The 14,333-nt window shown below is 42.3% G+C and overlaps 1 protein-coding gene across 6 annotated transcripts in view; it reads right to left on the bottom strand.

Moving 5' to 3' along the window:
- Positions 1-370: 370 nt before the first annotated feature.
- The window catches only part of TCAIM (T cell activation inhibitor, mitochondrial), a 61,295-nt gene continuing 47,332 nt past the window's right edge, over positions 371-14,333 (bottom strand). For 5 of the 6 annotated variants that reach the window (XM_053599211.1, XM_053599214.1, XM_053599212.1 and 2 more), the window contains exons 7-11: positions 11,837-11,934; positions 11,205-11,296; positions 5,031-5,263; positions 3,702-3,833; positions 371-677 (exon numbers count right to left, since the gene is read on the bottom strand). In XM_053599211.1, the coding sequence (XP_053455186.1) occupies positions 437-677; positions 3,702-3,833; positions 5,031-5,263; positions 11,205-11,296; positions 11,837-11,934 (796 nt within the window). In that variant the 3' untranslated portion in view covers positions 371-436. Of the gene's footprint in view, positions 678-3,697; positions 3,834-5,030; positions 5,264-11,204; positions 11,297-11,836; positions 11,935-14,333 lie in introns of all 6 variants that reach the window. The other variant, XM_053599215.1, reaches the window with a different exon arrangement.

Below are 14,333 nucleotides of genomic sequence, written 5' to 3'. Positions count from 1 at the left end.
TGTGTGTATATATACATAAGATGTAACTATAAAGATGAATGAGTTCCACTACTTCTGAGCTGTACTCTGGACAGAAGGCCTGTTTATATTTACACACACAGACTTGGCCAGCCCCAAACCAATATTCACTCATATAAAAATATATGACTCTTGTAAAATCATTCACTTACATATCACTAAAAATATGTTCTTTCACTCTAACATCTTTTTACCTAGTCTTACCGATCAACATTATAAGACTGGGAGGTAAAAGCTTTTTAAAACAAGTTTCCTAGCAGAAATTAATTTTTTAGAAATGTCTACTTTCAAAGCAGCAGTTAGAAACTTTGTTCTTGTAATATGTAAATAATACCGTTATGTCAATTTGTGCATTTAAATAAGTTTAATTTAATAGTTTCTTTCTTATCTCTTTAAAAAAATAAAATAGATTTCTGTTTTACTTAATGGCTTCTTCATTCTTCCAATTCCAAGGAATACAAAGGTCTCCGTCTTGCATAACAGAGTAAAAATGTGAAACGCACAGGTGCATCCCATGTAGATAAGGCAGTGATTGTTCTAGAAGTCTCTTACAGCAATCCACCATTTGTACACTAGAAATGCTGGGCTCCTTATATAACTTTTCCAGAGAAAATTTCTTTGTTGAAGCTTGTATCAATTCATTCTCCATAATCTTTAACCTATTATTTTGAAAATAAAAATAATATTGACATAAGCTATCATAAAGAATGCACCATGTAAATATATTCTTAAATATTAGGCCTGTAAGTTTCCACTCACAACACTGAAAATGGCCCCTACATGACAGTTACCATGCAGAACTTCGTTGTTGCCACATGGATCTCTAAAAGCATCTGTTCGATCTTTTTAGCAATAATGGGGTGAAAATAACTAATCCACAATATAAAAATTCTTATCTTGTTTCACATAGCAGTCATAAGAGACTAAAGAAAACAGTAAGTTAGGAATATAAAACCTTTGGCTTTCATGTTGTTCTTATGTTTTTTCTTGCCGATTTGCTTGAATTCTTGGTAAATTTTGGTTATTAGCTTTTCATTGGATGTGTAGCTAGGGAACATTTTCTCCCATTCTGTAGGTTGTCTATTTGCTCTGTTGATTGTTTCCTTAGCTGTGTAGAAGCTTTTTATTAGGGGGAAAGGGGGAGGATGGGAGGTAAAAAACTTACCTAATGGGTACTATGAACACTATTTGGGTAATAGGCACACCTACAGCCAGGACTCAAGCATTACAAAAGCAATCCATGTAACCTAAAACATTTGTCCCCCCTTAGTATTTTGAAACAAAAACAAAAACCCAGAGTCAGAGGCTTTCAGGGGGCAAACACCAGGGCTAAGAGGAAAGGTAGGTGGGGACCAGCAGCAAGTGTTTTCCTTTTGTTGGAGGGTAAGTATAGGAACGAGGAGGGTAAGGGAATACGCCAAAGTTAGCAGAGTCAGTGGGTACTTTCTGAAGGCTTCCTGTGTGCCTGGCATTGATTCCAGCCAGCACTGGAGAAAAAGACAGACCACAGTCTCTGCCTTTATAGAACTCACCGTCTGAAGGGAGAGGGAGACAATAAATTAATAGGGAAAGAAGAGTTTGCTGAGGTCAATGGTGCTAAGCCAGTGGAGAAAGGCAGGTGAAGTGGAGAGGAAAGCATAGTGGAGGGTGGGAGCTCCACGCCACAACACGCAGCCAGAGAAGGCAGAACGTGAACAGGGGACTGAGGGAGGTGAAGATTTCTGGGGAAGACATGTTCCAGGCTGGGGAAAGGTGCACAGGCCCAGGAATGAATGCGTGCCAAGGGTGCTCAAGGAGGATTAAAAGGCTAATGCAGCTGGAGAAAAATGAGTACGGGGGGAGTCTCAGGAGCTATGCAGAGGGCTGGGTGGTGACACCCCTGACTGGGTTCTCATTCCAGCTACTCTGATGAACGTCGACTGTGGGTAAAGGGGACGGCTAAGCTTGCAGACCAGATGGGAGGTCATACGAAATGATGAGGCCCTAGACCAGGTGTGGCAGGACAGGAAAGGAAGAAGGGCATGTTCTGCCCTCCTCTGTGGGCAGAGAGGACTCATGAAGAAGCTGGGAGAGGAACTAAGATGACTCAGGGTTTTTATCTGCCTGAGCAACTGGTAAAAGGGAACTTTCAAAATCAACTTATCTGAATTTTATTTCTTTTTATTTTCCTTCTTCACAATCTTGCAGCATTATTCCAAAGCTATTTCCAATCAAGAAATAAGATATCCCTATTGACAGGGAACACCCCTGCTGTAGACATGTGCAAAGCCGTTCCCTTCAGCTCCCTTAGTGTTCCTCTGCCACAAGCTTTCCTCTTCTCTTGTCCAGGGAAGAGCTGTCAGCTTTGGCTCTCCTTGTTCAACTTGACTCTCTGGCACAGAGTCCTCTGACATACTCATATCACTCATTCTCCTACTAGAAACAAATTCCAGGAGGGCAGGGACCAGGCCTTCAACTTTCTACCAGTGGCACCTATCACAGCTTCGGGCACAAGACAGGCACAGTAAATACTGGCTAAATAAATGAACGAATGAATAAACGCTCGGTAACCAAACTTCCTGGCAACATCTTTAGAAAAGGAACAATTAAAAAAAAAATTTTTTTTTTGAGACAGAGTCTATGTCACCCTCAGTAGAGTGCTATAGCGTCACAGTTCACAGCAACCTCAAACTCTTGAACTCAAGTGATTCTCTTGCCTCAGCCTCCCGAGTAGCTGGGACTACAGGCGCCCGCCACAACGTCTGGCTATAAGCAACCATTTTTTGAATGTAATACTTCCTTTCTTCACAGAAGATGCATAAAACATTATTAAGCAATATGTCACTGCTTACAAAACAGGGAAGTATTGGGTATAATACGACTTCTTCAAAGATGCAAAGAATGTAGAAACAGATCTGCTTATGAACTAAAACAATTTTTTATTTGAGCTTTTTCTCAATTAAAAATCAGATAAAGTTTTCTTTATATCCATACTTAAAAAATTTTAAACAATGAAGATTTTTTTCATTTTTGTTGCCAGTCATTTCCATCTGAAGAATTTCTTTCTGATATTCTTACTTTTAATTCTGTTCCTGCATTGAATTTTGTATTAACAAGCCCTACTTCTCAAACTGAGGTACTGTGGCTTAAGCAGCTAAGGCGCCAGCCACATATACTTGAGCTGGCGGGTTCGAATCCAGCCCGGGACCACCAAACAACAAAGACGGCTGCAACCACAAAAAATAGCCAGGTGTTGTGGTGGGTGCCTGTAGTCCCAGCAGTCCCAGCTACTTGGGAGGCGGAGGCAGGAGAATCGCTTGAGCCCAGGAGTTGGAGGTTGCTGTGAGTTGTGATGCCACGGCACTCTACCCAGGCCGACAGCTTGAGGCTCTGTCTCAAAACAAAACAAAAAAACCCTTAAAAAAAACCACATCTAGGGCGGCGCCTGTGGCTCAGGGAGTAGGGCGCCAGTCACATATGCCGGAGGTGGCAGGTTCAAACCCAGCCCCGGCCAAAAACCACAAAAAAAAAAAAACACATCTAATTTCTTGCAAGTGGGAAAAAATAAATATTGAGTATCTAAAAATTAGACAATTTCCTAGGTTTAACAGAATTTTAAGGTCCCACATTTATGAGTTCCAAATACGTGATTTTTAAAAGTTAGACTGAAGGATATGACTTTACAGGGGGCTGACAATACCTACTCTTCTTTTCTTTTCATGTTCTCTCTTGCCTGCTGCGCTTTGGTAAGAATAAACCATTGGAGATTTGCTGGATCACAGAGTACTGGGATGTTAAAGTGCCCCAGTTCATGCAAGCTTGGAGCATATCTGTCACTGAAATGAAACATACATTAAAGGAAAAATTAGTGGCCCCATCCATTCCCCACCCAGAGAAAATGTTTCATTAGTCTTTAAGAAACTAAAAAGGAATCATTAGGAAAATCCACCTTTGAAGTATAGCAACATAGGCTTAAAGTTTCGTTGTCCCCAAAGACATGCTTATCAGGATGATTATATACTTCTGAGCCCTGTGACCTTCCTTATTATTATTATTATTTTTTTTGAGATTCTCACTTTGTCGCCCTTGGTAGAGTACCGTAGCATCATTGCTCACAGGAACCTCAAACTCCTGGGCTTAAGTGATTCTCTTGCCTCGGCCTCCCAAGTACCCGGGAGTATAGGCGCCTGCCACAGCGCCTGGCTGTTTTTAGAGACGAGGTCTTGCTCTGGCTCAGGCTGGTCTTGAACCCATGAGCTCAGGCAATTCACCTGCCTTGGGCTCCCAGAGTGCTGGGATTACAGGTGTGAGCCACTGTGTCCAGCCTTATTTCTCTTTCTCTCTCTATATATACACGTATCTGTTTTTGTTTTTTTTGAGACAGGGTCTCAAGTTGTAGAGTGCGGTCACATCACAGCTCACAGCAACCTGAAACTCTTGGGCTTAAGTGATTCTCTTGCCTCCGCCTCCCATGGAGCTGGGACTGCAGGCGCCCGCCACGCTTGGCTATTTTTTGGTTGTATTTGTCATTGCTGTTTAGCAGGTCTGGGCTGGATTCGAACCTGCCAGCTCTGGTGTACATGGCTGGTTCCCTAGCCGCTAAGCTATAGGTGCCGAGCATTCTATATATTTTTTTCATTTTGATTTTTTTGGACCTTCCTTCTTTGTACAATGGCAGCAGTAACCTACTTCATGGTGAGGTTGTGAGCTAAAGAGAGAACGCGTGTAAGCAGCTAGCACAGTGGGTGCTTAATGGCAAATAGTATATACACAAAAAATATTGGTTACTGATTTATTATTGGTTTAATTCTGTAATGTTTTCCATAGGATTGACAAGAATGTCATAGACATCCAATTCTTTAATCCTCTCATGTTGGCTTTTCTAATGTGTAGAGAGGGTTGCTAACGTTAAGTAGCGACATTGCCTTTTTTAACTCCAAGAACCACTGAACTTTAAAACAATTTAATGCACTTACACACACAACCCACTTAAGAGAAGGAATAACAGTAATCCTTCTCTTTTAGGTATTTACCTGTTAAGGATCATTTGTAAACCACGCAGACTTTGAGGGTGAAAAGGTATTCTATTTTTCAATATCCTATTATAGAACACATCAAGAAGAGAGTAATATTCTTCAAGTGTCAATACTGGCTGTAATTCATCGATATAAACGACTTGTATGCCACCTAAAAGGTAGCTTATTTGGTCTTCCAGAAGCAGCAGCTTCCTCTGAAGGTCAAAATAACTTGGCAATCTTTCAAAAAGCTACAGTATTAAAAAAAAAAGGAAAGAAATATTTAGTTTCATGTTACTGTAATAATTTAATTTTAGGACTATAGTAAAAGATATTGAGAGATTTTAATAAGAAAATTATTTTCTTAGAAGGAAAGGTCAAGTATGAGTTAAGAAAAAGACTTAAAGACATATTAATATTCAAAAGAAACTACTGTAAATCTTAGGGGTTTTGAGAAGGGAATTGAAGATATTAAAAAAAAAAAGGAAAAACATTCTAAATAAAAATACGTCCTAATTACTAATATTTAAATATTCAGGTAAGAGACTTAAACTAGCTTAGAATAAGTGATACAATGAAGTTTTAGAAATAAAGTATATGTATTTCAACTCCAACTTTATTCTTTTAATATTTTACTTTAAATCAATATTTACTAAAAATTCAATTAAATGCAATAAATATTGCTGAGCACCTACCATGTACTTCAGCACTGAACTGGGCACTTAAAGTGTACAGATTGTGAGAGTCTGTCCCTGGTGGGCTGGGGCTCACAGTTAAGGTGCAGGGAGACAAAACTACACTCTGAATTCTGGTTACTAAGTGCCGAGGACGGACACAAGAGAGGAGGTTCAAATGAAGGTTTCTATGGAAACCTAATCTGACTGATCTTAAAAGGTAAATAGGATTTAGAAAATGAAGATGAATGTGGGAGTGTTCAGGGGAAGAAGAAAAAGTACATGCAAACCTGAAAGCAGGAAAAGAAACAGTATATTCAAAAACAATAGGGAGTTTGACAAGGCTGTAGTGGACCTGCTTGGGGGCTAGTGGAAAGAGACAGGCTGAATGGGGAGGTGGGAGGTAGATGCTAGGTCAGGGAAGGTCTCTTAAAGTCTTAGATTTTTTTTTTTTGGAGATAGCCTCAAACTGTCGCCCTGGGTAGAGTACCAGGGCATCACAGCTCACAGCAACCTCCAACTCCTGGGCTCAAGCGAGTCTCCTGTCTCTGCCTCCCAAGAAGCTGGGACTATAGGCGCCTGCCACAATGCCCCACTATTTTTTCTTTTTGTTTGTTTGTTTACAGCCGTCATTGTTGTTTGGCAGCCCCGGGCTGGATTCAAACCCGATAGATAGCTCGGGTGTATGTGTCTGGCGCCTTAGCCACTTGAGCCACAGGTGCTGAGCCAAAGTCTTAGATTTATAACAAAAGCTAGGGTCCAAATAACTTTAAGAGGAACTGGGCCAGGTGCAGTGGCTCACGCCTGTAATCTCAGCACTCTAGAAGGCCGAGGAGGGCGGATTGTTTTGAGCTCCCAGCTTGAGCAGGAATGAGATCGTGTCTCTATTAAAAACAGAAAAACTATCTAGGGTAGAGGTAAACGCCTGTAGTTCCAGCTACTTGGGAGGCTGAGGCAAGAGGATTGATTACTCAAGCCCAAGAGTTTGAGGTTGCTATGAACTATGATGATGCCATGGCCCTCTACCTATGACACAGTGAGACTCTCACTCAAATAAAAAGAATAATTAGAAGGCACCAAAAACTCTGCTATGATAAAATTAATAGCAATATAAAAATTCAACATACTGCTGTGGTGTTGGGGCTCATGCCTATACTCTGAGAGGCCAAAGTGGGAAGATCACTTGAGTTCAAGAGTTCAAGACCAGCCTTAGCAAGAGTGAGACCCTATCTCTACTAAAAATAGAAAAATTAGCCAGGTGAGGTGAGGAGCACCTGTCATCCCAACTACTTGAGAGGCTCAGGCAGGAAGATCACTTGAACCTAGGAGTTTGAGGTTGCTAGGCTGACACCATGGCACTATAGCCTGAGTGAGTGAGACTGTCTCAAAAAAAAAAAAAAAAAAGCACCTATTATTTATAATCTAACATTTCATTAAAAAGTTTTACTTTTTCAATTTTTTCTCAATGGGTTACTCATGTATATATTTTGAGATAATCATATATTCATGTACCTTTCTCCCAGTTTTCCCAATAGTGACATCTTGTGAAGACATGGAAGAGTTCCCTCATCCTTTTTTTTATTTTTTTTGGTAGAGACAGAGTCTCACTTTATGGCCCTCGGTAGAGTGCCGTGGCGTCACACAGCTCACAGCAACCTCCAACTCCTGGGCTCAAGCGATTCTCTTGCCTCAGCCTCCCGAGTAGCTGGGACTACAGGCGCCCGCCACAACGCCCGGCTATTTTTTTGTTGCAGTTTGGCTGGGGCTGGGTTTGAACCCGCCACCTTCGGCATATGGGGCCGGCGCCCTACTCACTGAGCCACAGGCGCCGCCCCCCTCATCCTTTTTATAGCTACTGACATCTTCTGCTCCCCTACTCCTCAAATCCTGGCAACCACTGCTCTGTTCTCTTTTTCTATAATTTCATTATTACAAGGATGTACTATAAATGGACTCAATCAGTATGTACCTTCTTTCTTTCTTCCTTTCTTTCCTTTCCCTTCCTTTTCCTTCCTTCCTTCCTTCCTTCCTTCCTTCCTTCCTTCCTCCCTCCCTCCCTTCCTTCCTTCCTTTCTTATTTATTTATTTTTTTGTAGAGACAGAGTCTCCCTGTACCGCCCTCGGGTAGAGTGCCGTGGCGTCACACGGCTCACAGCAACCTCTAACTCTTGGGCTTAAACGATTCTCTTGCCTCAGCCTCCCGAGCAGCTGGGACTACAGGCGCCCGCCACAACGCCCAGCTATTTTTTTGTTGCAGTTTGGCCGGGGCTGGGTTTGAACCCACCACCCTCGGCATATGGGGCTGGCGCCCTACTCACTGAGCACAGGCGCCGCCCTTATTTATTTTTTTTGAGACAGAATCTCACTTTGTTTTTCCTGGTAGAGTGCCATGGCATCACAGTTCACAGCAACCTCAAACTCTTGGGCTCAGCCTCCCAAGTAGCTGAGACTACAGGTGCCTGCCACAATAGCTGGCTATTTTTTGTTTTTTTTAGAGACAGAGTTTTATTTTGTCGCCCTCGGTAGAGTGCCATGGCATCACAGCTCACATCAACCTCCAGCTCTTGGGCTTAGGCGATTCTCTTGCTCAGCCTCCCGAGTAGCTGGGACTACAAGTGCCCGCCACAATGCCTGGTTATTTTTTTGTTGCAGTTTGGCTGGGGCCAGGTTTGAACCTGCCACCCTCGGTATATGGGGCCAGCACCCAAGATTCTATGGCATGGATACATGACATTTATTTTTTTTAACCATTCACACACTAAAGACATTGGGATTTTTCCTAGATTTTGGCTATTACTGAACATGCATGCACAAGTTTTTGTGTGAACATAATTTGTTTATTTCTCTGGTATAAATACTCAATAGAGCAACTGGTGGGTCCTATACTAAGCATGTTAAGTTTTGTAAAAACTGCTATACTCTTCTCCAGAATACCTGTACCATTTTATATTCCCATTAGCAATGTATGAGTGATCTAGTTTTTCTGTATCCTCACCAGCATTTGTGGTGTCACTATTTCTCTTTCTTTCTTTTTTTTGAGACAGAGCCTCAAGCTGTTGCCCTGGGTGGAGTGCTGTAGCATCACAGCTCACAGCAACCTCCAACTCCTGGGCTTAAGAGATTCTCTTGCCTCAGCCTCCCAAGTAGCTGGGACTACAGGCGCCTGTTACAATGCCTGGCTATTTTTTGGTTGTAGTTGTCATTGTTGTTTGGCAGGCCTGGGTTGGATTTGAACCCTCCAGCTCAGGTGTATGTGGCTGGCACCTTAGCCACCTGAGCTACAGGTGCCGAGCTGGTGTCACTATTTTTCGTTTTAGCCATTCTAATAGGTATGTACAGATAGCTTATCACAGTTTTAAATTACATTTCCCTGATGGCTAATGGTGAATATCTTTTTATGTTTTTGTGTCATCTGTATATCCTTTTTGGTGACATGTCTTTTCATATCTCTTGCCCCTTTTTAGTTGAATTTCTTTTTTTACTGTTGAATTTTGGGAATTCTTTATATATTCTAAATACAAAGTCTGTCAGATATGTAGTTTGCAATTATTTTCAAATATTTAATTTGAACAGATACTTTACTGAAGAAGATATATAGATGCCAACTAAGCAAATGAAAAGATCTTCAACACTGTGACTAGGGAAATGCAAATTTGACTCACAATGAGATAGTACCACATACCTATTAGAATGGCTAAAATTAAAAAGATGGGATGGCGCCTGTGGCTCAGGGAGTAGAGTGCCAGCCCGGCCCGGCCCCATATACCAAGGGTGGAGGGTTCAAACCCACCCCGGCCAAACTGCAACAAAAACAACAACAAAAAAAATAGCTGGGCATTGTGGCAGGCACCTGTAGTCCCAGTTACTTGGGAGGCTGAGGCAAGAGAATCACTTAAGCCCAAGAGCTGGAGATTGCTGTGAGCTGTGATGCCACAGCACTCTACCAAGGGTGACAAAGCGAGACTCTGTCTCTTAAGAAAAAAAAATAAATAAAATTAAAAAGACAACCATAGTGGGCAGTGCCTGTGGCTCAGTGAGTAGGGCGCCAGCCCCATGTACCAAGGGTGGCAGGTTTGAACCCAGCCCTGGCCAAACTGCAACAAAAAATAGCCGGGCGTTGTGGCGGGTGCCTGTAGTCCCAGCTACTCAGGAGGCTGAGGCAAGAGAATCGCCTAAGCCCAAGAGTTAGAGGTTGCTGTGAGCTGTGACGTCACGGCCCTCTACTGAGGGTGATAAAGTGACACTCTGTCTTAAAAAAAAAAAAAAAAAGATGACCATAGTAAATGTTAGCAGTTTTTAAAAAAGTTAAGATAATGCTACCATATCATCGGGTCATTCTATTCTAGGCATTTACCCAAGAGAAAGGAAAATATATGTCCATGTATTTGTATAAAAATGTTCATGGTGGCTTTGTTTGTGATAGCCCCAAACTGACACCACCCAATGTCCATCAACAGATGCGTGGATAAACTGTGGTATATTTACACAATGGAGTACTACATAGCAAAACCCAGAATAAACTCTCAATACACACAACATCATGGACCAATATCAAAATAAGTGAAAGAAACCAGGCAAAAAAGTATGCATGTTCTATGATCGCACCTATGTAAAATTCTAGAACATGTAAACTAATCTAGGGTGACAGAAAGCAGACCAGGGGCTGCTTTGGGAAGGGGTGGTGGGATAAGAGGAAAGGTTTGCAAGGAGCCATGAGCATATGACACTTTGTAAGCCCACCCTCCTAAGTGAGAGATACAGTTACTGTTTTGGCTGTGGTAATGGTTTCACACACATACGTGTTAAAACTTACCCAAATTATGCACACTAAATATGTATAGTTTATTAAATGTCAGTTATACTTAATCTATTAAAAACAAGTGAAAAGGAAAACAACCGAATGCAGGTTCTTAGGCTGTCCTTCACAAAAGACTGTTACATTACAGATAAAAACTGCCTTAAAAACCAGTCTTTCCTTTAATATTTTTTTCTTATTTTGAGACATAATTTCACTTTGTTGCCCTTGGTAGAGTGCCAGGGCGTCATAGCTCACAGCAACCTCAAACTCTTGGGCTTAAGTAATTCTCTTGCCTCAGCCTCCCGAGTAGCTGGGACTTTAGGGGCCCACCAGAATGCCCAGCTATTTTTTTTTTACAGATGAGGTCTCGCTCTGGCTTAGGCTAGTCTCGAACTCATGAATTCAGGCGATCCTCCCAGAGGGTTAGGATTATAGGCGTGAGCCACTGCACCAGGCCTCCTTCCTTTAATAGTTTAACTACATGATATTAAGTATCTTATTTGAAAATAGCTGAAGCTGGGCGGCGCCTGTGGCTCAACGGGTAGGGCGCCGGTCCTATATGCCGGAGGTGGTGGGTTCAAGCCCAGCCCCGGCCAAAAAAAAAAAAAAAAAAAGAAAATAGCTGAAGCTAGGATTTAAATTTTCAGTTCAATGACATTACAGCATTGTTTGAAACAAAAGCACACGGATGACAGATTTTTTAGTTTTCAAGCTTCTTACCTTTGTCCAATGATGATGGACATCCATTGTGCCTAGCATCACGTGGCCCACTGCGCTCACGCCAGAACGGTCCGTGAATAGGATTGTGCATCCTAACAATACAACACAAATTCTTTGGTCATGGTTCAGAGATGCTTCATTCTTTTAGCATTGGGCAGGTAATTAACTTTGGTGTACAAACTCAGTATTAAATTCAGTTGAAGCTTAAGGGCTAATTTTTTTTTTTTTTTGAGACAGAGCCTCAAGCTATCACCCTGGGTAGAGTGCCATGGCATCACAGCTCACAGCAACCCCCAATTCCTGGGCTTAAGTGATTCTCTTGCCTCAGCCTCCCAAGTAGCTGGGACTACCAGTGCCCGCCACGACGCCCGGCTATTTTTTGGTTGTAGTTGTCATTGTTGTTTGGCAGGCCCGGGCTGGATTTGAACCCGCCAGCTCTGGTGTATGTGGCTGGTGCCTTAGCCGCTTGAGCTACAGGCACCGAGCCTTAAGGGCTAATTTTATGTCACTGCTTTATTCAGAGAAACAGACTTAAAAATTTAGGCATGATAAAGTCTGTTAGTTTTCTACTATGAATTACAGATATGTAAAGCAGGTAGGTGATATTTTAAAAGGAAGTGGAAAATATTTACCTTTTGCTTTTTTGAGTGTTTCCAAGTTTTGTTGTGCTAATCGGCCTAAACTATGCAGCTGGCTACAGCGATGGGCGATGCCCCAGCTCCTCTGCCACCTAAGCCAACAGAGCACACAGGTACATTAGCAGCTAACACGCCGACAGCGGAGTGAGCACTCATAACTCATCTGAGTCCCGAGAAAGCCAATGAGTTTCTTTCTGAAGTAGCCACACACCATATTTTAACTAAGCTCTTTCCAAGCTGGCTGATTTCTCTTTTTTTTTTTAGAGACTGAGTCTCACTTTCTCACCCTCGGTAGAGTGCTGTGGCATCACAGTTCACAGCAACCCAACTCCTGGGCTTAGGCGATTCTCTTGCCTCAGCCTCCAGACTATAGGCGCCCGCCAGGATGCCTGGCTATTTTTTTTTTTTTTTGTTGTTGCAGTTTGGCTGGGGCCAGGTTTGAACCTGCCACCCTTGGTATATGGGGCTGGTACCCTACCCACTGAACCACAGGCATTGCCCGCAATTTCTAAAGAAGCAATCAAATGGAAAATGAACGGTTTATCAGAGGGTAAAAATATTATGGCTATTTCAGGCATCCAAAGATTTAAAATAAGCAAAACATACATTGTTTCTGTTTTAAAATAAGAAGATGAAATAGGAAAAACTTTGAAAAAAAATTTTTCTCCTCCACATTGTATAATAATGATGATTTTGTTTTATTTATTTATTTATTTAATTTTGATTATTATTTTTTTTTTTTGTAGTTTTTGGCCAGGGCTGGGTTTGAACCCGCCACCTCTGGCATATGGGGCCAGCGCCTAACTCCTTTGAGCCACAGGCGCTGCCCTATTTATTTAATTTTGAGACAGAGTTTCACTATGTCACCCTGGGTAGAGTGCCATGGCATCACAGCTCACAGCAACCTCAAGTTCTTGGGCTTAAGTGATTCTCTTGCCTCAGCCTCCCAAGTAGCTGGGACTACGGGCACTGTCCACAATGCCTGGCTATTTTTTGCTGCAGTTGTCATTGCTGTTTAGCTGGCTTGGACCAGGTTCGAACCTGCCAGCCTTGGTGTATGTGGCTGGTGCCGTAACCACTGTGCTATGGGTACTGAGCCAGATGATTTTGTTTTAGATTCAAATTCCAATATAAAATTCCAGTTAGGTTTATCAGATTCTTTTTATCTTATCTAGAGAAAGTGATTTTGATGACATTATGTGTTCTGTTCCTTTTATAAACTAATGGAACCTGATATTGACATGATGTCACAAAAGCGCTACTGTGTAAACATAAAGAGTACTGGTTGTAAGCCACATCAGAAAACCCACCTTTGAATTCTATGTAGATATGTATTTATTTTTGAGACAGAGTCTCACTCTGTTACCTGGGCTGGAGTGCTATGGCATCAGATTAGCTCACAGCAACGTCAAACTCCTGGGCTCAAGTGATCCTCCTGCCTTAGCCTCCCAAGTAGCTGGGACTACAGGTGCCTGCCACAATGCTCGGCTAGTTTTTCTATTTTTAGTAGAGACAGAGTATCATTCTTGCTCTGGCTGTCTCAAACTCCTCAAGGGATCCTCCTGCCTGAGCTTCACAGAGTGTTAGGATTACAGATGTGAGCCACTGAACCCACCCTTTTTTTTTTGAGACAGAGTCTTACCCTGTCACCTTGGCTAATGTGCAATAGCATCACCACAAGTCACTGCAACCTCAGACTCCTAGGCTCAAGCAATTCTGCCTAAGCTTCCTGAGTAGCTGGGACTATGGATGCATGCTGCTACGCCTGGATGATTTTTTCTTTTTTTTTTTTGTAGAGACAGAGTCTCACTATACTGCCCTCGGGTAGAGTGCCGTGGCATCACACGGCTCACAGCAACCTCTAACTCTTGGGCTTACGGGATTCTCTTGCCTCAGCCTCCCCAGCAGCTGGGACTACAGGCGCCCGCCACAACGCCCGGCTATTTTTTTTGTTGCAGTTTGGCCGGGGCTGGGTTTGAACCCGCCACCCTCGGCATATGGGGCCGGTGCCCTACTCACTGAGCCACAGGCGCCGCCCTGGATGATTTTTTCTATTTTTTTTTTATAGCGTTCTTGCTCCTGCTGGTCTCAAACTCCTAGCCTCAAGCAATGTTCTCATTTCATCCTCCTAGAGTGCAAGGATTACAGGCATGAGCCACCATGCTGGACCCCACCTTTGAATTCTTATTCTTTGATTTACTAGCTCTACATGACCTTGGACAACCTGCTTTTAGCTTTTCTAATGCAAAGTGAGGACACTTCCTACTTCTTAGGTAGAGTAAATCAAAGAGATAATATATGTGGAGGAGTTCTATGTAACACAGAACTAAGAATACAAGGAGGAGTTAAGCATTCAAAACAGGCTCTCAACAAACTTATGTTCCTCCTTCAGCCCAGTACTGATTCTGATGAGTCCCATTTCTGATAAAATGAAAACTGATTTAAAATTTTTTCCTTTAAATCACAATGGAAAAATTAAGATATAATTTCA

The sequence above is a fragment of the Nycticebus coucang genome, chromosome 8, assembly GCF_027406575.1.
Source record: "Nycticebus coucang isolate mNycCou1 chromosome 8, mNycCou1.pri, whole genome shotgun sequence".
NCBI classification, from domain to species: domain Eukaryota; kingdom Metazoa; phylum Chordata; class Mammalia; order Primates; family Lorisidae; genus Nycticebus; species Nycticebus coucang.
This window is presented reverse-complemented; position numbering and strand designations above follow the sequence as displayed.